The sequence below is a fragment of the Capra hircus genome, chromosome 21 (genome assembly GCF_001704415.2).
Source record: "Capra hircus breed San Clemente chromosome 21, ASM170441v1, whole genome shotgun sequence".
Taxonomy (NCBI): Eukaryota; Metazoa; Chordata; class Mammalia; order Artiodactyla; family Bovidae; genus Capra; species Capra hircus.
This window is the reverse complement of record NC_030828.1, coordinates 47,181,924-47,207,109: the sequence shown is the minus strand read 5'-3', so window position 1 is coordinate 47,207,109 and position 25,186 is coordinate 47,181,924. Positions and strand designations below refer to the sequence as shown.

The 25,186-nt window shown below is 49.3% G+C and overlaps 1 protein-coding gene and 1 long non-coding RNA gene across 2 annotated transcripts; both read left to right on the top strand.

Annotated features, from left to right (window-relative positions):
- Window positions 13,111-15,246, top strand: LOC106503369. The gene is made up of 2 exons (XR_001297041.2): window positions 13,111-13,627; window positions 14,464-15,246. It is a non-coding gene; the product is annotated as an uncharacterized LOC106503369 (long non-coding RNA).
- FOXA1 (forkhead box A1) lies at window positions 17,065-23,780 on the top strand. The gene is made up of 2 exons (XM_018066512.1): window positions 17,065-17,318; window positions 19,680-23,780. The coding sequence occupies exons 1-2, from the start codon at window positions 17,247-17,249 to the stop codon at window positions 21,012-21,014; spliced, it is 1,407 nt and encodes a 468-aa protein (XP_017922001.1). The 5' UTR covers window positions 17,065-17,246; the 3' UTR covers window positions 21,015-23,780.

The window sequence follows — 25,186 nt, the reverse complement described above, 5'->3', positions numbered from 1 at the left end:
CCAATTTTGCTCAATTTAACCCACCTGCTTTCTTGGCACTCTGGTTATTTCTACAGTTTAATGAATAATACTGGACTACAAAACTTGAAGCTTTCTTTTCTTTTTTTCAAGGGTTTTTAAGCTGTATGTCTACACTACATAGGGGCTTCCCTGGTGGCTCAGTGGTAAAGAATCCACCTGTCAATGCAGCAGACCAGGAGATTCGATCCCTGGGTTGGGAAGATCCCCTGGAGAAGGGCATGACTACCCACTCCAGTATTCTTGCCTAGTGAATCCCATGGACAGAGAAGCCTGGTGAGCTACAGGAGGTGGGGTTGCAGAGTCGGACACGACTGAGCGACTTCACTTTTATTCATAAATGCAATTTTATACTTGAAAGAAATAAAGAAAGATCTGTGGGGAACATATACATAAATCGCTAACTAATGTTATGTTGAACTATGAAGCTATACCCAAAAGAATACATACCATACCATTCCATTCATATAAAGTTTAAAACCCAAGCCAGCAAAAACTATAGTGCTATGGATGCAGGCTCAGCAGATTTATTACAAATAAACACAAGAAAGTAACAACCTTAAGAGTCAAGATAGTAATCATGGCGAGTGGATGGACAGTGAAGAATCATGAGGTGCTAACATTGTTCTAGTTTTTAACATTGGTGATGGCTGTTTGAGTTTTTTTCTTTAGAAAAGCCATTCTCTGTTTTGCTCATTTTCCTGTGTTTATGTCATCATTGTTTAAAAAGGCAAAAAGAAAAACCACTAAATGAAACCACGGAGATGATAGTGCTTTGCTCAGTCTGGCACTTAGCAGGCCCTTAAAAATGTTTATTTTATATTCCTCTACTCTCGACCATGACAAACCTAAATAGCATTTTAAAAAGTAGAGATATCAATTTGCCAGCAAAGCTCCATATAGTCCAAGCTATGGTTTCTCCAATAGTCATGTACAGATGTGAGAGTTGGGCCATAAAGAAAGCTGAGTACCAAAGAATTGATGCTTTCGAACTGTGGTGCTGGAAAAGACTCTTGAGAGTCCCTTGGACTACAGTGAGATCAACCCAGTCAATCCTCGAGGAAATCAACCCTGAATATTCTTGAAAGGACTGATGCTGAAGCTGAAACTCTTAATACTTTGGCCACCTGATGCAAAGAGCCGACTCACTGGAAAAGACCCTGATGCTGGGAAAGACTGAGGGCAGGAGAAGAAGGGGTCGACAGAGGATGAGATGCTAGGATGGCATCACCAACTCAATGGACATGAGTTTGAGCAAGCTCCAGGAGATAGTGAAGGACAGGGAAACCTGGTGTGCTGCAGTCCATGGGGTCGAAAGTAGTTGGACTCTACTTAATAACTGAACAGCAGCAATAACTCTCTACCAACCTGTCTTTCTCCAAATACCCAAGCAACTAATAAGTGAGATCGAGAAAGTGGCAGATAAAACCTTCTGGAAGTCCTCCATGAGACTCCATATGCTGGAAGCGGGAAGCATGCTTTCCAGTTGTTTCATGTTTTCCAAGAATGCTGCTTCTGCTGCTGGAGCTATACAATTCCCTGGTGCTGGGTCTTAGAGCAGCCTGGCTGAGGAGGTGGATATGCTCAGGCATCTCACTGAGGCCTCCCTGAGGGACACTCCTGCTCTGGAGGTGTACAAAGCCAGGAGGGGAAGCCTAGCTTTGCCATTTGGGCAAGTTGCTTCCCTCGCAGGGTTTCTGCAACCTCATCTGTAAAATGGAGACGATACTCTTACGCTGAAGGTTTGTTGCTTTACCCCCTAACATAATGAGTTCAAAAATCGAGCATTGCTGAATGCTCACTAAATGAGAAGCATTCTACAGAGAAGGCCCTGCCACCTTCCTCACCCTCACTGTCCTGGGGGTGCTTCATGAGGGCAGCTTCATTCTAAGCATGGGAGTAACCCCTTCAGACAGTAAGAAAATTACTTTTCTGTGCCAATTAAAACAATAAGCAAATAACCAAGAGCTTAGAAGATGACTAATTGTTCTTGGTACCATTCTGGAGGCTGCACACAAAAAACAAACAGGCCATGTTTCTGAGCTGGAGAAATTAAAAAATTAATGTAGCCTTGAAATATGCCTATCATGTGATCAGGAAACAATTTAAGTGGTAAATACTGTTCATAATACTTTTGATAATCAAAAATAGTATGTAAGTATTCAGATAATGAGATCCATGAGCCAGATACTATTAGCTTCATTTTATAGATAAGGTACTAATGTCCAAAGAGATTAAGGATTTACCTCGAGCTAGTAGTGGAAATGGCAAGCCACTCCAGTGTTCTTGCCTGGAGAATCCCAGGGAGGGGGCGCCTAGTGGGCTGCCGTCTATGGGGTCACACAGAGTCGGACACGACTGAAGCCACTTAGCAGCAACAGCAGCAGCAGCGGTCGTCAACCCTGTACTAGAAATTCTATTCTCAGTCTGCTTAAACCAAAAAAAGAAGAAAAAAAAGGGGGGGGGGGCAGGGAGGAACAAAGTGACAAAAGAGGAAAGCAGGGGCAAGAGAGAAAGGGAGGAGGAGGAGGAATGGCAGTTATGGCTCAGACAGTAAAGAATTTGCTTGCAATGCAGGAGACCTGGGTTCAGTCCCTGGATCAGGAAGATTTCTGGGACAAAGAAATGGCTATTCACTCCAGTATTCTTGCTTTTAGCCTGGAGAATCCCATAGACAGAGGAGCCCGGAAAGCTACAGTCCATGGAGTTGTTGGACACAACTGAGTGACTAAGCTGCTGCTGCTAAGTCGCTTCAGTCGTGTCCAACTCTGCGCGACCCCATAGATGGCATAGGAGGCTCCCCTGTCCCCAGGATTCTCCAGGCAAGAACACAGGAGCAGGTTGCCATTTCCTTCTCCAATGCATGAAAGTGAAAAGTGAAAGTGAAGCCTCTCAGTCATGTCTGACTCTTCGCGACCCCATGGACTGCAGCCTACCAGGCTCCGTCCACTCATGCATTAATCTAAAAATATTTCAAATTCTTCATTGATACTGAAGTGCTATCATATGAAAATGTTAATAATGTTCAGTTGCTCAGTTGTGTCTGACTCTTTGCGACCCCATGAATCACAGCACGCCACGCCTCCCTGTCCATCACTCCCGGAGTTCACTCAAACTCATGTCCATCGAGTCGGTGATGCCATCCAGCCATCTCATCCTCTGTCATCCCCTTGTCCTCCTGCCCCAAATCCCTCCCAGCATCAGAGTCTTTTCCAATGAGTCAACTCTTCACATGAGGTGGCCAAAGTACTGGAGTTTCAGCTTCAGCATCATTCCCTCCAAAGAAATCCCAGGGCTGATCTCCTTCAGAATGGACTGGTTGGATCTCCTTGCAGTCCAAGGGACTCTCAAGAGTCTTCTCCAGCACCACAGTTCAAAAGCATCAATTCTTCGGCGCTTAGCTTTCTTCACAGTCCAGCTCTCACATCCATACATGACTACTGGAAAAACCACAGCCTTGACTAGACAGACCTTTGTTGGCAAAGTAATGTCTCTGCTTTTGAATATGCTATCTAGGTTGGTCATAACTTTCCTTCCAAGGAGTAAGCGTCTTTTAATTTCATGGCTGCAGTTACCATCTGCAGTGATTTTGGAGCCCCCCAAAATAATTAGTACCATCTTGAAGAGAGAACTTAAAAGAGTGACATAAAATTACTCACCCATCATTGAAACACTGATTTCCTCTGGTTTTTATCACTCTCAAACTGCCCTCTACCCATCCTCTTGTCATCTAGTTTTGGAGCCCCCTATTGGTTCACTGCATAGCAAGTCAAGGAAGATCCAATGGAACATTCAGCTTCTGTACTTCCCTCGTTCTCTCACAGAACAAATTCCAAAGTTTTCCAAAGAGAATTCAAGGTCCTACACCATTAGAGCCTGCCCAAAGGTCTAACTATTGGAAAATAAATGATGACTAAATTATACCACTTAATATAATAAATTCCAACTGGATGAAAGATTTTGTTATACACAAAAGTAGCAGGTATAGAAAAGACCTGTAAGCATTAAACTATAAGAGGGAGAAACTACAAACGAAAATACTGACAGATGTGTTTTTCAAAACCCATGCATTAAAAAATAAACAAAATTACAGTGTAAATGAAAACTTAGTGGAAAATTCACAATATTTACAGCAGACATGGGATTAATAGTCTTTAAATGAAAAACAGATAAGACATCAAAGCTTGAAATTGGCTAAAGAAAGTGTGAAGAGAGCTCCCAAAAGAAGAAATACTTCTGGCTAATAGAAATATTAAAATATTCAACTTCAGCAGTAATCTTGGACATGTAAATTTAAAACAATTTCACATAATTTTTGCCAGACTACAAAGTGACGGGGTACATGCATGCAAGTGTGGCTATCTCTTGCTGTTTTCTAGATGTTTTGTAGCAAAATGTCTCATAAGTCTTAAACACTTACGCATCTTTTGATCTAGAAAGTTCATTTTTGTTGACTTTTCCTACTAATAGAGATATGCAAAATTTAACAATAATGATACTGAAGAATTGTTTTAATCAGTAGAAGGCAAAACTCTTGTCTTAAACCGAATCTCACAGAGCCTGGGACACGGAGAGTGCTCACTGAGAGACACACCTAAATAATGTCGCTGATTTAGCATTAGTCAAGACCAAGTTATTGCCAGGGCACAGGTGTAGGGAGAACTGAACTCTAGACTTAACATTCCATAGATTAGAAAGCGAGAGATGCTCCGGCCATGGAGAGTGTAGTTCCCAGGAGCCCCATGGTCACTGGACTTACTTTGCGCTCAGTCGCTCAGCTGTGTCTGACTCTTTGTGGTTCCATGGACTGTGGCCCGTCAGGCTCCTCTGGCCATGAAATTTTCCAGACATGAATAATGGAATGGGTTGCCATTTCCTACTCCAGGGGATCTTCCCAACCCAGGGATTGAACCCATGTCTCTTGCACCTCCTACACTGGCAGGTGGATTCCTTACTACTAGACCCACCAGGGAAGCTCAGACCTAGTTTAGTGTCTGGTTATATTCACACAATCCACTAGAAGCAAAAGTCTCAGTCTTAGCTTTATAGCAAAGATTGGTTCACCGGAAAAAAAAAAAAAAAAAAAACAAAACTTGAATAATATCAGTACTTGGTTTTAACATCAACTACTTTCACAATGATATCAAATGCAAATTAGCAAATTAACATGGAATATAGAACAAATATACTCAGAGTTCACTACCCTGTAGCCTTGCTTGCAGGAAGCAACCACCACCGAAACCCTGAAAGCATTGCAGCTGTACTCCACCCATGATGATGAGGAAACGGTACAGCTTTTCGATGAGTACAGTATCAGCAGTATGAGGACCACACTGGAAAAGTTAAAGACACTGTATTTGACTTCCATTCCCCTCCTTATCAGTTAGATTCCCACCTGAGACAGTTGGCATGCTCAAAAGGTGGTGTGTTGGAGGGGTAACACAGAATGGGGAGAGCTGTTTACAGGATGCAGGCAGGATTAAAGGGAACTAACATTCAAGGTGTAGCAACAGCACAGAGCTATTGTCACCCTTGATCTGAAGGCAGAAAGGGATTAAAAAGGTGTGAGCAGAGCCTGGTGAGAGCTGAGACTGGAGAGAGGGGTTGCCTGATAGGAACTATGGCCACAGAGGCAGTTAAGGACAAAGCCACACTGATGCAGGGAGAAAGCAGGAGTTAAGTACTCCTATTGCTCTATTCTTCTGCTTTCCTTGCTGGCAACATTATCCCCACCTTGGCCAAATCCAACTGGAAGCCCCAAGGCAAGGAAAATGGATCAATGCGACTCATAGAGATTGGTCTCTGGGGCAGAGGACCAGAGGAGGAAGCTCAGAAGAACAACAGAGAAGAACAAGCAAAGTCTACTACCCAAAGTCTACTACTACTGTACTGCTTTAATCCACACAAACTAATGAACTGAGACACTTCCCCCACCTTAGGATCCTCCTTGGCATTGCTCACCCCCAGCCTGCTCACCCATTTCCCCCCTCCCACCTTGCTTACCTAATTAACATATGCCAGGCTTCTCTCCAGACCCCAAACTCTGATTTGACGCTAACACCTGAGCTTATTGAGTTCAGGAATGGACCCCTGGGAAGCCAGCAACCATCCTTCCAGTGGGATGTCTCAGAAGTCTGGCGCCAGGCCTGATCTCAGGATTTTTAAGGTAAGATAAAAATAGAAAGCATTGAGTAGAAAGAAAAGTCTGTGAGTAAAACTATCCACTTGAAAAGACACAAATAACACTAATAAGCCTTGTCCAAAGCAGGTGTACCTGGCTGAGAATGAAGGATTTATTTTCCTTGGAGGTGGTAGCTGGTATTTGACATTCCAGTTACACTTTACACTTCCAAAGGCTTTGCTTAGGTGTTCTCCAAGCATGGTAATGCACTAGAGATTTTGCTACGTTTGGGGTCAGAGCCATTTTTTTTCTTCTAAAGGCAAATAAGACTGTTGGATGTGCTTTGTAGCCTAAACACTGAGCTTAGAGAACCAATGCTCGGTTTATGCTTAGAAAAACTAACAATTCTCCCTAAGTAAGCTGTAAAAACAGAAGCTGCATTTAGCTAGAGATTCATTGCTGCCTGAGACTTCTGTGTACCAGCCCACCTCCCCCAAAGGCAACTCCCCAATACCAACCCAAGGAAAATTAATAAGCTTTGAAGGTGTGTTGTTTGTCTGTCCTCCAGCAAAGGAAATATTTTATTTTATTCCCCTGGTTCTGGTTACTAAGTGAAGCAGAATTCAAAATCTTACTAGAGTTGTCTTAGCCCATCCAAGCCCTGTCTGAAATATGTGGGTCGTTATGCAAGAGACTCAGGAATTCACTCCCAGACTCTAGCTCTTCCAAGCCTCCTTAGTGGGAGGTGATAATCAACTTGTGAATTTTTACCCCATCAGTTGGATCTATGTGTATGGGGCAAAATCCTCTTGTGGCTTGGTCTTTACTATTTGTCTTGATTAAGCTCCTGTCCCCCACTAAGCTTTCCTACACATGCAAAGTATATGCAAAGTATCATTTAGGGTCTTCAGTATTTGAAGGGTCAAACTTAAGTCCAGCATGCTTGCTTCATTTCTGATGGACTTGGACTCTCAGATAGAAACTGTTTTTTAAAGGGAATCTTTATCGAATGATTCTAAAAGACAGGACCTAAAGTTTCCTTACACTCGTACTGTCTCAGGTTTTGAGGATTTTAGAAAATGTCTTCAGAGATACTTCTCCAAATGAGTCCTAAGTGGCTTGTTCTGACTCTGTCCATGACAGGACGGGGGAAATAGGGGGATCCCAGGGAGAAAGAAAAAACATGTTTGGGTGAATCAAGGGTCCTGCTTTCTCACCTCCTTGCTCTGCAAGTTCCAGTGATGAGGGTGGGGAATAGCCTCCCAGAAGCCCCAACTCATTTCCTTCACCTCTCCCAGTGAATGCTTCCTGGATCCAGGCCCTACAGTCTTGCCTGAGGTCACCATAGCCAGTGCTCCGATGGCACAGTTCCCCCTAGTGTGCCTGTGCCCCGTCGGAGGTGGTGGGGAGTGAAGTGGGGGAATAGAAGGGGGTAAGCAAAGAGGAGCTCCTGGAGCTGGACCTACTTCCCTGGTGGCTCAGATGGTAAAGAACCTGCCTGCAATGTGGGAGACTATGGTTTGATCCCTGGGTCAGGAAGATCCCTTGGAGAAGGGAATGGCTACACACTTCAGTGTTCTTGCCTGGGAGAATCTCATGGTTAGAGGAGCCTGGTGGGTTGCAAAGGGTTGGACAAGGCTGAGGGACTTTCAGTGGGATTTGCCGAGTCCTCCGGGAAGGGAGGCACGGGGATCTCTCACCTCTTCGCACCTTGAGCCTCCTCTCCCTTAAAGATCCTAACGGTGTAGCTGATGCAGCCACCGGACATTTTCAGGAAGCATGTTTCTTTGCTCAACAGAGAGCTGCCCTGTGGGTGGGGAAGATTGGGAGGGGATTATAGGCAGTGTCTCAATGGACGTTTAGGCGCAGCTGGGGGCTCAGCGTCATTAAGTGTGGACTCCCTTCTCCCTGCCATTTGTATCTGGGAGACACTGTGATTTCCGGGAGCCTGGCTGGTGACCGCCTCCGAAAGACTGGTAAAAAGGGAGGGCCGAGGGTGCCCAGATGGCCAGTCCAGAGCAGCCAGCATTGCCCAGGTTCCCAGATTTCTGTAAAGGCTCTTGACTGTTGCTACCTTTTATTGTACTTACACTCTGCACTCATCTAGTGTGAGGTAGGTACTAATGTGCCCATTTTATAGTTGAAAAAATGGAGGCTCAGAGAAAGCAAGTCTCCTACAGAGTACAGATTGGAATCTGATTCCAAATCCATGATCTTAAACATAAACCCTATAGTCCTTGTCAACTGCAAGAACAAGCCAGGTTGGAGCTTGTGTAATGAGAGATTCCTAAGACTCAGAGACCCCCAGCCTCAGAGGTGCCAGCCGTTCACAGGGGTATGTGCAGAGCACTGCTTCTGCTGCTGAGAAGGCTTTGCCCGGTCTTGGAAACTGAAACAAAAGCTCTACTTTTCCTCCCGCTGCTTGTTGTCTTTGGAGATGCTGGAAAATGGAAAAAGGAAAGAAAGAAAGGCTTTTGCCCAAAATTTGCTAAGAAACATAGATCACAAAATTAGAGCAAACCGGAGGAAAATCTTTGTGTTACCTGTTATCCCAGAGTCTTCTCAACTTGCAGAGAAGAGGCTTCCCTATAAACGGTTTCCTTCTTAAGTTCACACAGATCCTGGTTCCCGTGGGTGGGGTCATCAGGCCTGCACCAGCCACTCCAGACTCAGGGGAAACTGAGGCCCAAAGTATCCATCCAGGCTCCCCAGCAAATTGAAGGTGGGTTGGAGGGTGCCAAACTCCTGACCACGCCCTGCCACCCTGTTGGAATCCCTGTCTACATCCTCTGGTGTCTTCTCCTAGTCCAGGCTTCCTCCCTCTCCCATTTCTTGGGACAGGTTTATTCCCATTCCAGCACCTGCAGGAGTTTTAGAAGTTTCTGCCCCAGTGTAAACTGACCTTGAAGGCAAGCACTGTGCTTTATTTATTGAAACCACTTCTCTTGCCGGGTGGGTTGTGAGGGAAGGGTCACAAGGAGGTCAGAGAAGACTAGCAGATTCACAGCGAAGGTATTTTCGTAGAAGGAGGCTAGTGGGGTGAGGAGAGTGGGATGCACCCCGCGGACTGTATCATGGAAAGCATTGGAAAGAAAACAAACAGACACCAGATCTGTTAGAAGCCTAAGCCTCCAAGGTGGGTCGGGTTCCATCCAGTGCCAAGTTCCTCTCCGGAGCCGCAGGACAGGGGTCCAGGTAGGGAGATGTCCCGGGAAGAAAAAGAGGTCTGAAAGCAGCCAGTTTGCCCCTCAGCTCCTGGGCGGGGCGTGGGGGGGCGGGGTGTTGGAGACGGGTGCTACGGAGCCTTAGAGCGGCTCTCAGCGCCGGGGCCGGTGGGATGTAGGGGACTGGGACATCACGGACACCAGATGCTGCCTGGTGGCTTTCCGAGTGACAGCAGCCCAGAGGAGAGGGAGGAGGATGTGCTTCCTCTCTCAAGGACTCCCACGCAGGCTTTCATGTTAAATAAAACTTCAGGAGGAGAAGTTGACCCGCGGGGTCTCCAGTTAATACCTTGTAACAACAACATGGCAGGTTCGGAGAAGTTTGGTGGTCCTTTAAGAAAATGATTACATCACACTGGGAAGGTGCGTGGAATAAAATGCTTTAGATCCTAAAGACAGGAAGACAATGAAGGTAAAAGCCTGAAAACTTTGAGTGCGCTGCCACCTCCGTAGTGCGCTGAGCCTCTGGTATCCGGGAGGGTCACCTCGGGGACTCTTGCTGCGCCACCTGTCCTGGTCGCGCCCCGCCCCTGCAGGCGCCCCCCGGAGTCCCGGGGCGGAAACGCCGCGCGCCTAGCGCTGGGCACAATCCTGGACTAACAGTGTTTTTCCTTCTCACTGCGTGGGATCGGCTTCATCCCTTGGCCAATTTAAACATATTATTTAAACACGGAAGTTTCCTTTACAGATTGGAGTGAAACATTTTGCTTAATAGAAAGTAGATGGGGTTCTTCAACTTTTAATCGATATCTTTGTTGAAAGGTGCGGTTGGCCGCCTTTTCACAGCGGGGGGAAGTGAAAACATTTGCCTCGGGTCACACGTTGAGGGCCCTAGATGAGCAACGGCAGCCGCTGATTCTGCCAAAGGCCGGGTACAGGTGAGGTGAGGGCATTTCCCATTTGATCATGTCACCACGGTGGTTTAGGTTAAAATTAAGTGAAAATCCAAGGATCCCAGGGTTCTGAGGCCCTAGCCATTATGCTAGAAATATCTGTTCATCTATTTGTTCATTGTACTGTCCATTTATTTCTCAAGCCCATTGAATTGAGACAAGTCCCTGAGATCCTCTCACTTGGACCAGCATCTTTTCCTGTCTGACACCAACCTGGCCAGTCTCTGGATTGGAGCAATTAGCTCAGTGATCGAGTCAACAAATCTTTACTGAAGTCTGCTAACCCCCAGGCTCTGCTGCAGCAGTGGAGACTACTGTAGTCTGCACCCTCAGAGAGCCTCTAGTCCAGTGAGGGAGAGAAAAAAAAAAAAATGAAAAGACACAAATGGAATTTGCTGTTGAGGAGTGATAAAAACCTGGCAGGAACTTAGAGCACAATGTGGACCTAAGATCCCCCAGAGAAGGAAATGGAAACCCACTCCAGTATTCTTGCCTTCAAAACCCCATGGATGGGATGGCAAAAGAGTTGGACACGACTTAACGACTAAACAACAGAAACAGAAATGAACCTCAGTTAGCTGGGGAAGTCTGCAAATTCCTCAAGACCCAGGGAGGCTGCACTGGACTTGCCACCACAGATAATGCCCAGTGTTGGCAGCTGCATTTCCTTACTTTGATCCATTTACTATAGATGACCAGGATGGCAGCATTCAGAAAGTGGTAAAAGAGCCTGCAAATTTTGCTGTATCCTAGCAAAAGGGAATGCTGCCAAGGAGCCCTCCTCATAGTGTTTCTCTTTACAAGAAAACTCACTGCATGTGAGCTAAGTACTGGTTTTACTCTGTGACCCTTAGGACAAGAAAAATCAAACAGCTTCAAACAGATGCACTATTTTAAAACAAAGCTTTCCCTAGCTCTGGAATAGTCTGTTGGAAACCCCAAAAGCAACCACTCAACAGTGTCCTCCAATCGAATTTTAAATAATGAACATAACCTCCCTCTAGCCATGCCACGCCAATCCAGAAGCACAATTTTAAAACTAGGAGAGAGATCAGGAAGCCAGTACAATGGGAAAAGCCTGGCTATAACACATTTTACCTTTTCACCCCCATGTGTAGGATATGATTTATATAATTGTTACAAAAGCATCTGTTAAATAGAACTATGTAAATTTGAGGGTAATCACATTTGAATAGCCCAAGTTAAGCCGCCAGGTCAGGCTGAAGGGCCGTGAGAAAGTCCTGGGTGTACCTGTGGTGGCGTTTGGGGGAGACCGGTGGATGGGGAAGGGGGAATTCAGGGACTGAGAAGTTAAACATTCCTTAACAATTAGGGAAGGATTGAGGTCTAAGCAAGCAACCCCAACCCTTTGTTTCCATCACTGTTTCCCACTAGCCTGAGCTTCTGCCATTTGAAGCAATGGAGGTTCTGACACACCAACCCCTACACCTCCAATCTCCCAGCTGCACATCTGGAGCAGCATAGGAGGAAAAGATTGGGATCTCAAAGCTTTCTCCCAGCCTCAAGCGCACCCCACCCCGCTCCTTCGGTGGCACACAGTAGGGCCTCAGCCACTCTAGTCCTTTTCTGCTCTCAGACTTAAACGTTCGTCACACCTATAATTGTTTCAACTCTGAAGCAGTGCACTTCCAGTTACTCCCCCCAAGACCCCCTCCCTAGTGGTTTTCAAGTAACCACAGGGGGAAAATCCGGGCACCACTACGCAGAGATAACCATTCCAGGAGTGTGCAAGGGTGAGGAAAGACTTTAGGGATTGGGCCACTTTCTCCAGCTGGAGTGAATAAAGCTGTCGGGTGACTCGGAGAAACGACTGCCTGGAGACACGCGACGGCCTCGGGGACCTGGCCTGGACCGGCGGGGGGTCGGGGCGGGGTGTCGCGTTTTATGCGGGACCCTCCAAGGAGAGAGGCCCTGCGAGGACCGACGGGCTTCTGACTCCTGCCTCCCAAGGCTAGTGATGGCCCAGGAGGGCAGGTCGCCCTTCCCAACCTTTCTCATTTCAATTCATGAAAATGAGAGTTGATTTTGGCAAGGCGCTGCTCGCTCACGGCCAGAGAGACGGTTTTGTCGCCCGCGGGCGGAGGCCGGGTGGGGAGCAGCTCCGGCTCCGACATCCGGCTGTGGGCGAGCCCGGCCCGCGACCCGGGTCGCTCAGAAACCCTGCAGCGGCTCAAGGAGCTGTAGGGGAAGGGACACACCCAGGGATGAAGAACCGGGATTAAAATGTTACATTAAAATTTTTTTTCAGTCAAGTGAAAGCCCTGAATGTGTATGTCTGTGGATCCACATACACAGATACCTGCCTGCAAACGTAGACTTCCCCGCAGGGAACCGACAAGGCGGGTTAAGGCGGTCCCGTGGCCCCTACCTACTGAGGGTCAAACGCCTAGTGAATTAATTTCTTAAATTGATGTAATGATAGAAGCAAGGGCTTCCCTGGTGGCTCAGTCAGTAAAGAATCCGCCTGCAATGCGGGGGACCTGGGTTGGATCCCTGGGTTGGGAAGATACCCTGGAGAAGGTAATGGCTTCAGTATTACTCCAGTATTCTTGCCTGGAGAATCCCATGGACAGAGGAGCCTGGCGGGCTACAGTCCACAGGGGTCACAGAGTCGGACACGACTGAGCAAGGGCAGAGGAAGAAAGGAAAGGAGAAGAGAGAGGCAGCGGAGGAACAAGGAGCTCGGTGCTGCTCTTCTGACCCTCTGCGCCCTCACCCTGGCCTGGGCGGCGGCGGGACCCGAAGGCCGCGTCTCGGCGGCCGCGGCGGTGGGCGGGAGGCCGAGGCCGGCGCTGGGGTCCGCCCTCTCGCGGCGCCGGCCCTTCCCCAGCTCCCGCACACACCTCTGTCCTCGAGGGCCAGGCATACGCAGGAGCAGACAGTTGTTTCCAGCGCCCCAAGCCTTCCTCGGTCCTAAACCGACCCGGGGCCCGGTTCCAGGAGACTGTGAACCGCGTGCAAGGCGACAGGTCTTAGTTCCTCGGCGTCTGATTCTCCCGGGACGTGGAGGATCGAAGCTTCTTATCTGGGGGGCGGGTGGGAGCCTGTGGCGGAGCTCGGATCACCCTGCAGCGAGCGTGCACCCTGGGCCCGCGGCCGCGGGCGAGATCTGGCCGAGGCTCGTCGGGGAGGGGAGGGCTGGTGGGGAAAGGGGACACATTTTTAGACCCCGCCGCCCCGGGCCCTGCTGTCTGCCACGCGTCTAAACGGTCCCGCTGAACAGGTAGGACCTGGTGCCGCCACAGGCAACCAGCTGGGCCCGAGGCGCGAGCCCCCGGCCTTTGCTTCCAATCGTCACCCTCGACTTCTCCCTGACCGAGTGGAGATCTGCGGAAGGGGCTCCTAGCCAGGTAATGCTGGGAGAGCGGAGCGAAGGTGGCTAAGTTCGGTGGGTGGGCCAGGCGCCACCGGTCCCCAGGGCCCGACTGCGAGGAGAGCGGACCCCAAGGGGGTAGAGGGCGCAGCTTCCGGGAAGGGCGGGGCCCCTTCCTCCGTCCTTGTTCACCTGGAGGTACCCGCGCACCTGCCATCGCGACTGCCCTGACTGCCTCCATCCAAGGAGCCTGCCCACTCCGCTACCCAGGCCACTCCAGGCGCGCTCTGTTCGCCCTGGCACAGGCCACTTGAGCCCGGGACGCCCCAGGAGCCGGCACGTGGCTACCCTCGGGGCTCCCTTACCTCGATTCCCCCCCGCGACCCCACCTCCCCGACACAGAAGGCAGGTCCAGTTGCCTGGAAAGCGCAGCAATCTTTCTGCACCGCGTAAAGGCAGGGCCTATTAGGGAGAAAAGGTTGGAAATGAGCAGGCTGCAGCAGCCGGGCTTGTTACCTGGTTGCTGGTCAGCAACCTAGAAACAGCAGTTTTGTTGGTCGTTAATTTTCCAAACCAAAGACCCAATAGAGCACTGATGATTCGCTTTTAAATCTCAGGGAAATGACCGACTGGCAGCAGGGTACACCAGAACTTCACCTTCTAAATTTGTTAGGTGTCTTGGAACACCGCGACCGAGATGGAGAGAGGCTAGAAGCTCACCGAGCTGCCGCCTTTCCTTCTTCTTGGCCTCGGGCAGTCGGCTCTAGGAACCAAAAATCTCTGGCTGAGGGAGGCGTGCGAGGTTCCAGTCTCGCCTGCTAGTGCTGGCTGGGGGCGCCTGCGGCAGGATTCCGCGTTCCCTTTTCACTACAGGAGGCGCTGTGATCGCGGGAATTCCTCGGGCTGCGGACAGGGTCCCCAAGCTGGATCAAGGTTCTAAAACTGGCAGAGCCCGCTCTTCACCACCGATCTTGAGCTTTGGAGAAGCCCTGAAGAAACTTCACTTTGGCCATCCGCTTTGAAAAATGGGTGTCCCCCACCACCACCACCACCACCAAGCTGAATTTTTTGTAAGATGAGGTCTAGTGGGTTTGAGATGTGGGCTGAGAGGAAGATTTTTTTTTTTTTTGACTCCCTTTACGGTTACAGCCTTTGGTTTGGTTTATTTTCCCCTTAAAGCTCCGGCTTTTTGTGCAACATAAAAGTTATTGCTAAGTTGTTACTACCCAAGGAAAATACCCTAGTCATGCTGGATGTGGTGGAAGAGCCAAGAGGGCGTTGGCGAATCACCGCGGGAAGGAACAAGGAAGCTCATTAGCACTGAAAGTACCCCCACCTCCCCAGTCAGGCTGAGGAGCCTATGCATCCGTGTACTTTACAAATGGGACTAAGGTCCTGCTGTTGATGGGAACCTGGCACAAAAGAATTAGTTTCTGACTGTCGCCCTGAGAAATATGTGCAGACCCACACGTTTGCAGATACATTTACACAAATTGATGGGACTGGCTTGCAGTCCCAGGGACAAGCTGCAGTTGGGGAGGGCGACTGGCTGCTGAGTTCCAGGTGATTTAATTTCACTCTCAAGCCTTTCCTTACAATGTGACGTTACTCACTACCACCACCCTCCCTTTTTTTTTCTTAAAGGAATTGGAATCCAATGCTTTTATCTTTTTTTATTTCCTTAACTACACATCTTCACCCTCTCAGGCTCTCCTGCTGATTTAAGAGATTTGTTTGGTTCAAGGATTTAATGTGATTCTCTTGCCAGATTTCAAGGAAGAAAGGTTTGTAAGAACAAAGCACAGGGGGGGAAAGGAATCTGTTTGGAAGACAAGTTAAAACACATTTCTTAAAATGAGATTAATAAGTTTAAAACTTTGCCAAACAAGAATATTTCGCGGATTCTTAGTCCTTTCGGAAAGATTTTTTATTGCTACTTAAACCTAGTGGTTCTCCGAAAGTACAGTACATACATGGTCACACACACACACACACACTCAGAACCACACAATCACCATAGCACAACCTCTCACCAACTCACTGCCTACCACCCAGTCACTTTAGTTGGTCCTCCCCAAGGCTTGTGGGCAAACCACTACCCAGAGTCTCATAGAAGCCAAGAGGCTTTGCTTGAAGAAGCACTTCCCACGGATGTCCAGTCCCAGCCCGGCCACTCCAGATCAGAGATGGGACCAAGCACCGCCGTCGCCACCGCTGGCTTCGGCCTGGCACCTCTCTAGCCGAGTAGATGCTTTCCCGCGCCCGAGCCCAGCCTCTCCCGGCGCGTATTTAGGGAGATGTCCCCTCCCCCTGACCTTTCCCTATCAGAAACCAGACGGTCGCCTCCAGCTCAGTCCCCGAGGCTGCGGAAGGGGGGCGGGAGGAGGAGCTGGGCAGAGGGAGGACGGCCCGACTCGGGTCCGCCTGCCCTATCACATAGACATCTGTTCTCAGTTTCTTCCTCTTCATGATCGCTGCAGATGACAGGGGGAGTAGAGCGGATCGAGGTGGAAAAAAAAAGTTATGTCATAAAGATATAAAACGGTGTTGTGACTCACCTGCTCTTAGCCGCAGGTACGGGTTTCGTGGCAGCGTCTTCACTCTGCTAGCCAGGAGCCGGGATCGGCCTAACGTCACCTGGCTCGGCTGACTCAGATGGCCGAGTTTCTAGTGACGGGGCAAAAGTGGGGCTTTTTCCTTTTTCAATCCTGAAGTCCGGGGCGGGGGCCGGGGGTGGGAGGAGGAAGTCTGAATTTTCCAGTCTCCCGGGGTTGAACTTTTAGGTCAGGAATCAGAAGGGCGGGAGCTGGAAGCGGGCAGAATAGTAGGAGGCAGGAGGGGCGCGGGACGGGGTCGCAGCACCGAGGGCCGAAGGTCCCCCAGGGGAGCCCTGGGGTCATGTAGCCGGCTCTACCCCCAGGAGCCCGGGCTCCAACGCCACCGCCCCCAGTGCTTCATCGGCTGCGCGGTTCCCATCCAAAACCCTCGCTAGCACTCCCGGCCCCGCCTATTTTTCTTTTTCCCTCTTCCAAAGAGGGGTTACACACACACACACCCCACCCCGCCTCCACCACCGCCACCCGGGTTTCCCTCTTCCCCCAGCCTGCCGGCTTAAACCAATTACGCCGCTTGGCAAACAAAGTGAGGGTCGGGTTTGGGGGAGGGGGCGCGGCGGGAGGGGGCCCAGGGGGCGCGCGCGGCGGCGGCGGGCGGCGCGGCGGGGCGGGAGGCGCGGCGGCCGGACTGGCGGGCGGCCGCCTCGCAGGTGCACCTCGGGCTTTGTAGGTGCGAGCGTCTTTGTGCGGCGGACAAATGGGGAGAGGACGAGGAGGTGGGCACTCGAGCGACGTAAGATCCACATCAGCTCAACTGCACTCATCTCGCAGAGGCCGCCAGCTCACTTCCCGCGGAGGCGCTCCCCGGCGCCGCGCTCCGCGGCCGCCGCCTGCCCCCGCCCGCCCCACCGCCGCCGCCGCCGCCGCCGAGCACGCCGCGCCCCGCAGCTCCTGGCTTCCTCCTCGCTAGGGTGGCGTTGGGCCGGCTCGGGCGCTCGGGTGACTGCAGCGGCTCGGCTCCCCGCCCCCCGCCCCGGGCCGCGCGGCTGCCAGTCGCTTCGCAGAGGGCTGGATGGTTGCAGCGAGCAGGGTGGCTCCAGGATGTTAGGGACTGTGAAGATGGAAGGGCACGAGAGCAGCGACTGGAACAGCTACTATGCGGACACACAGGAGGTGAGAGGCGGGCGGCAGGCGGGACGTTCCTGGAGCCAGTGCTGGGACGGGGGAAACCAGGCGAGGCGGGCAGCGGGCGGACTGGGGGCGCCTCCTCCTTGCCACCGGTGCCTACCCACCCGGGTTAGCCCCGGCCGGGCCTTGGCTAAACGGGCCTTGGGGCCGGATCCTCAGCCCGGCCCGGGGACGGGATTCCGGCGATCGGCGCTCAGAGCGGGCGAGACGGTTTTAGGAAACTCTTGCTGTGAAAGCACCCGCTCTCTGGGACACACTTGCCTCTTGCTTGCGGAGAACGGGAGCCAGAGCCCAGACCCGGGTGTCTCGCGCGGGTTGGCTGGCTGGCGGAGGCATGAGTTTGAGGCAAGTCTGAAAAGGCTAGAATTCGCCTGCGGGGCAGTTTCTTCCTGCCGTAGTTGAATTCTCAGATGTCTTCTGATGAAAGCGCGCAGCCGCTAATAATGCGAATCTTGATAATGAAATGATTCCGAAATTTTGTAAAAGTTCTTCAAAAGCCCTGTTTGGGGAGAAGTGTGCTTCTTCCTGTTTAAAACCGCTGGGTGGCGCTAGTGCGAGCTGACTTTTCCTCCAGCACTCCGGGCGGGCGGAGAACCTGTTTCTCTTCATTGTCCCCTTGGTGGCACGTTCGTGTGGTTTATTTTATCAATACAGTGTGCACAAAGGGATTGCGAGGAAAACCAGGTACAGGCAGGACTACCTCCTACTCCTAAAAGTATTTCTCTGGAAATAACTGGCGATTACCCTCCAAAAATTTACCATTATTGAAAACGTTTATTGAAACTGCCTTGGATAATCTTGGGAAGAGGAAAAGTAAAATATACTTTAAGACATGCACAGAAAAACATAAAATCAAGAAATACTTTCATGGTAATTAATTTATTTAAATTTATATGTGTATATATTCACAGACATATCCCGAGTTTATTTGCATACTATAGCAGAATGTGTGCCTAATTAAATGTTTGTTCACCTTTTATGTTTTCAAATAAAGTCATGTTTTTGGATGAAAATAAATGTAAGGATATTATTATTTTTAGTAAGTTAACAGATAAGTAGTTTTTACATTTCTATACTCTGTATTTTTAACATATCTAGTGCATTCTCAGATTGCCATTGATAAGAGTTTTCCCCTACTGATGATTTAAGAAGCTCAGAACACTTCCTCAGATTTAATTCAGGTACAGTCATCTCCGCTCACTAGTGAGTTAAATTCTCTATGAAAAGAGCTTCTTTACAGGTTAGAATTGGAGAAGTAGAATAGCATTAAGAGAAAGCAAGCGGACTTTGATTTTTGAATTTTAAAGTATTTGATACTATTCATATAGTTTCAAAAGCCAGGTTTTGAGATGATCAGTGGCAAAATATCAGACTATGTAAAAAATGTGATTATTACTATAAATTTTGTCACCAAAATTTTCAGACATTAGGGGCCTGGAAATAGGTAATGAAATTAGTTCAAGTTTATGAATGGCTGTAAATGTAAATGTAGGTTGTGCATTGATATTATGTACCCTCCCCTATTCTTTCTCCTATTATATACCTATTTTTTCCAAAAAGTTACTCAACTTCTGAGTTTTCTCCCTTTTAATATTACAGTTGCTACAGGTAGATGGAAAACACTACTTCTAAATATAATGAACAACAAAAAGTCACCATTTGGTGAAAGCTGCTAAGACAGTAAAGCCAATTGTTTGGAAATGTTTGGTCATATGGCCATGGATGATTTGCTCTATCAGGGAGAGGTTAACTGTCACCCGAAACAGCACAGGCCGCTAGGTGGTCAGCCCAGGCCTGGCAGGCTTAGGCGAGATGGGCGCAAATCTGGGGATGTTGCCCGCCTAAGGGTGGGGGCTGGGGCATGGAGGGAAGCACTGTCATACCCACCGCACGCTTAAGGTGGAGTGAATAAGCCGAGGATCCGAGATATTAATTCTATTTTCGGAGTTTTAACTCCTTTCAAGCAAAAGGACGGCTTTGCCGAGGCCCGATCTGGGGTGGAAAGTGGGATACCGGCCTGGCGTGGATAGAGGCGATGGAGGGGCCCCAGAAGCCGGCCCCTAAGCCCGGCGTGTAAGGCGATTACACATCTTCCTGGGGACATATTTTCTGTGAGTTCTTGGCTTTCATGCCTGCCGAGCTAGGATTTCCCCCCCCGCCGTGCACGACATCTCTTTGCTGGCTCTGGGGAGGGCGCCCGCCGGTTTGCCCCTGGTTGGGGGATCTTAGACTTTGCAGAAATGGCCTCGAGTTCTCGTTTTCGGATTTGCCGGGGGGCCAGTAGCCACCAGCGCGCCCACTGCTAACTCAGCCCTTCGGGGCCTCTTCACGCTGTCTCCGCTCCAGGCCTACTCCTCTGTCCCGGTCAGCAACATGAACTCGGGTCTGGGCACCATGAATTCCATGAACACCTACATGACCATGAACACCATGAGCACGAGCGGCAACATGACCCCGGCTTCGTTCAACATGTCCTACGCAAACCCGGGCCTGGGAGCCGGGCTGAGCCCCGGGGCGGTGGCTGGCATGCCCGGCGGCTCTGCGGGCGCCATGAATAGCATGACGGCGGGCGTGACGGCCATGGGGACGACGCTGAGCCCAGGCGGCATGGGGGCTATGGGCGCGCAGCCGGCGGCCTCCATGAATGGCCTGGGGCCCTACGCGGCAGCCATGAACCCGTGCATGAGCCCCATGGCGTACGCGCCGTCCAACCTGGGCCGCAGCCGCGCTGGCGGCGGCGGCGGCGACGCCAAGACTTTCAAGCGCAGCTACCCTCACGCCAAGCCGCCCTACTCGTACATCTCTCTCATCACCATGGCCATCCAGCAGGCGCCCAGCAAGATGCTCACGCTGAGCGAGATCTATCAGTGGATCATGGACCTCTTCCCCTATTACCGGCAGAACCAGCAGCGCTGGCAGAACTCCATCCGCCACTCGCTCTCCTTCAACGACTGCTTTGTCAAAGTGGCCCGCTCCCCGGACAAGCCAGGCAAGGGTTCCTATTGGACGCTGCACCCGGACTCCGGCAACATGTTCGAGAACGGCTGTTACTTGCGCCGGCAGAAGCGCTTCAAGTGCGAGAAGCAGCCGGGCCCCGGGGGCGGGAGCGGCAGCGGCGGCCCCAAGGGTGGCCCAGAGAGCCGCAAGGACCCCTCGAGCGCTGCCAACCCCAGCGCCGACTCGCCCCTTCATCGCGGTGTGCACGGGAAGGCCGGCCAGCTAGAGGGCGCGCCGGCCCCCGGGCCCGCCGCCAGCCCCCAGACTCTGGACCACGGCGGGGCGGCGGCGACAGGGGGCGCCTCGGAGTTGAAGACTCCAGCCACCTCGGCTGCTCCTCCGATCAGCTCTGGGCCTGGGGCGCTGGTATCTGTGCCCCCCTCCCACCCGGCGCATGGCCTGGCACCCCACGAGTCCCAGCTGCACATGAAAGGGGACCCTCACTACTCCTTCAACCATCCTTTCTCCATCAACAACCTCATGTCCTCCTCGGAGCAGCAGCACAAGTTGGACTTCAAGGCGTACGAGCAGGCACTACAGTACTCGCCCTACGGCAGCGCATTGCCCGCCAGCTTGCCCCTCGGCGGCGCCTCGGTGGCCACGAGGAGCCCCATTGAGCCCTCAGCCCTGGAGCCAGCCTACTACCAAGGTGTGTATTCCAGACCCGTTCTAAACACTTCTTAGCTCCCTGGGACCGGGGGTCTGTCTGGCATGGCCATGCTGGTAGCAGGAGAGAGAGAGAGAAATCAACAGCAAACAAAGCCACACATACCAAGCCGACAGCAGCATCATGAAATCCCAACTGTTTTTATTTCCTTTTTTGTGTGTGTGCACAATCTTTCCCCTAGTGCAAAAGACTGTTACTTTGTTACTGTTGTTCAAAACGCCTTGTGTATATTATTACAGAGAAAACCAACCTCAGACCAAAAAAAGTTGTCCTGCAAAGTTTAATGATCCACAAGTGTATATATATATAAATCCTCCTGCTTCCTTGTCCTTCTCCCTTTCTTCCCTCCCCCCCCCCCCCGCAGACATGTTTTAGTCTGTGCAGGATTTATTTAAAAAAAAAGAAAGATGGTCAAGCTTGTAAAGTATTTGTTTGTGCTTTTTTTCCCCTCCTCACCTGATTCCCCTCCCCCCCCCCCACACAGACACACAGTTTACAGGTCCATGGCAATACTCTTAACCATAAGAACTGAAAGGGTGAAGAAACAAGTAGACACCAGGACTGTTAAAAGTATTGAAGGACAGTGCTGCTGTTACACAGCAAAACATAAACAGATTAGAGCCACTTTTTTTCGGCTTGCATTTCAGATACATTCAGATAGCAGATGTCTCTCAATGAAATACATATCTATCATATATATGAACTTATTTATGCACATGCTCAGATATGTAGACATCATCCATATATTTATGTAACATATAAAGGTAATAGGTCGGTGATATACCTGCCCTTGAGTTGCCGGACCAAGAAGTTACAAAGACACCCTCTTCCCCTCCTCTCCAACCACACATAGCCCTGGGAATCAATTCCTTGAGAATTGCCCTTGTCAATAACTCTACTCCTTGTTTTGCAGAGGGCCATGGTCATGTCATTCTGAGGTCATATAACATGTGTAAAATTAGCTTCTTTGTATTTATACCATTTAAAGGATATTTTTTTTCCAGAAAAAAAAAAGGGGGGAATACTATTACAGTGTTGGAGGAGAGATAAGTTATAGGGAGCTGTATTTCAAAATTTGGTCCAAATTCCAAAATCCAATTGATTGTGGCCATTTTAATTATTGCCATCGTGTGCTTGTTTCATTCAGTGTTAATGCACTTTTCACAGTTGAACATGGTGTTAGTATAGCCAGACGGGTTCCATTATTATTCTTCTTCGCTTTCTCAATGTTAATTTATTGCATGGTTTATTTTTTCTTTACAGCTGAAATTGCTTTAAATGATGGTTAAAATTACAAAATAAAATGTTAATTTTTATCAGTGTGATTGTAATCAAAATATTTTGATTTAAATAATGAAAATGAGAAATTTTAAGCTGTGGAATATGTTCTTGATCATTTGCAGCTAAGGACTTTAAATAAATCAAATGTTAACAAAAAGAAAACTTCTGCTATTTTCCTTAATTAAATCCAAAATGGATTTTCTGAATATGATATTTTTCAAAGCCCGACACTGAACAGAAATGACAAAAACGAAAAGAATCTTAAAATTTTGTTTTTTTTATTTTTATTATATGAACGTGTAGCTAGGAAAAAGTAATTAAGGAGATTCAATAAAAGTAGATAAATAAAAAGGTAGATAAATTGATTTAATATCCTAAGAATTGAGTTTTTGAAAGATTCTTTATTCCTTGTAATGTTTACTTCAATTTTTGACAAGGGCTTAAGTCTTCTGTGCTTCCTTTGAGCCTTTCTACAATGAACTCAAATATTATTAATTTAACTACCTCCCCCCCTTCTCCAGTGTATCATTTTCCTTTATCTGAAAAGTATTTGAGTGAGAATAAAATATCAGATGTAGCCGATAAAATTAAGTTGTCTACAAGAGAGGAATCCGGAACGGTCTTTTTATTAAAGGAGAGACAAAATTTAACCATCATGGCAGCTTTAGAGGAGGCCCAGGGAGGCCCGGGTCAATTCACTCCTGCAGGGGAAGCTTTGTGCCACCAGGACATTTCAGGGTTGTGGGTATTTTGTATTTTGTGAAGGTATTTTAAAAAAAATATTGTTTCAAAAATGTTTTTTTTCCTGAGAACTTAAAAACTGATGATTTGTTCGCCTTCTAAGAAGCTTTCGAATGCAACTTCACACCTCTACAGTTGGTTGAGATCACAAAATCAGTAATCTCCTTTGATAGTAGGCTCACTTTCCAGTCCACCTATTTCTTTGTAAGCCTCGTCGGATTGACATCAACAATAACAACACTAGCCCAAGCAGAGGCTGGCCTGCCTGAGCCCTTGTGTATGAACTCCATCCTAGCCAGGGCTTGAACTTGGACAGCCTTTACTTTGATCGCCTACTCCTTACCGCGGACAAGATAAAAAGAGCTGTGTGAGTCCCTTAATTATCGAGTAATTGCCTCCCCAGATGAGAGAAGGGGTGCCATGTAGCACTTGAGAAAAATCCAGAAATCCAACCCCTGGTTCTCACTTCAGCTAATAAAAGGAGGAGATGGAAACTATTGATTTGAGTAACTTCAAAATTTAATTTAGAGGCCTCTCGGAAGGACGTTAAAGTCTCAAAGAGAGGGGAAAGCTTTCAATCCCAATAGTTATTTATATTTATACAATGGGCAACGTTGGCAAATTCGAGTTCCAAAAGTAATATAAAGGCATGAGCTTGATCCTCGGAATCTTACCCGGAACCTGAATCGTCTTACTTTGTTCCCTTCCCTTTTTCTAACATATTAGCAATAAAGTGTCTTGCATTCACCCACCAGGCTTAAGTCGGCCTCAGTTCTTGGTCTTACTTGGCGGAGACTTTTTCAAGGTTCGCGGGGGACGGTGCGCGGCGGGTTTACGGCCGAGGCCACTCTGGAGACCCGCCTGGGGAGCTAGCCCGTGGATCGCGGGGAGCGGGGATCGCCTCATGGGCTTCTCAGACTACTTTCTAACCGCACCCTCGGCCACCTTTGGGCGATGCCATCTGCGCCCGGTGTGTTAGGACGCGCTCGGGCTGGGCGCCGGCGCGCCCGGTTGCCGGGGAAGGAGGACAGAGAGAAGGACCGCAAGCATCTCGAGGTGACAAGTGCAGTTAGTTCTTCATTGTTTGGGCATTTTCCCCTCCTAGCGAATAAATCTTCTGTTCAGCCCGAGACCTAAAAGTCAACAAAGAAGGCCAGGCGCCTCGTTACCGCTCCTGCGGCCCCAACGCCCGCGCTGCCGCGGCTGCTCCCGCTGCGTAATCCCTTCCTCGGAAACCGGGACACACAAATGCCGGAACGCCCGGGGCTGGGACGCGGAGCCCCAGGGCCAGGAGGAAAACATCTGTGGTTCCGAGGGAGTGCTGGGACCCTCCCGGAGCGCGCCGCCTTCCCGCGACCCCCTCCCACCTCCCTTTTTGTCCCGGAGCTTCCAGATTTCTACACCTCGGACGCTCCTGCAGCAGACGGCCGGAAAGGGGATGCTGACCGCTCAGCCGCGGTCCACCGGACTCGCTCTATTTAGGAATTTCGCCCGAGGTGGGGGAGGGGTCTCCCGAGGAGGAGGGAGGGAACGAGAAAGGAAAAACCTTCCTTTAGACCCATGTGCAAAGCTCGGGAGGCCCTCTGATCCACTGACTAGCCGCAGAGCAAACATTTTTAGAAAACAAGAAAAAGGTTTTGAGAGTGATATAGTGTTGGGGAGGGGAGCTTCAGAAGTTACCTTCACCTTGTCCCAGGCCTGAAACATTTTTTTAAATTAATAAATTTAGGGATGAAGAAAAGCTCACTGGTTGTGTTCAGAAACTCCACCACTTAAATGTGTTTCCAAGTAGAAAGCAGCTCAGCGTTTTCCACAGGATAGCTACCAGTGTTTAAACCGAAGATAAAATTTAATTTCCATTGTCCCTTCGCGATCCCCTCATAGTACAAAAAACTGGTGAGAATCATTATGGCAGGAGGGATTAAACAAAGAAAATTCTATTAAAGTTCTCAACTTCTGTTTTCAGTCTCTGAAAGCTAGATACCCGATTGATATCACTGAAAGTATCAAAAACATTATTTTACTCAGGAGTCTAACAGATTTGAATAAGCCACGGCAGTAAAGAATTCCTGGAGTGATAGAAATTGAAAACTTCGTTGTTTTGGCACTTTAAATAATTGATCTCAATTCCAGGAACATGCTTATTACATTTCTTTGCAGAAAACTT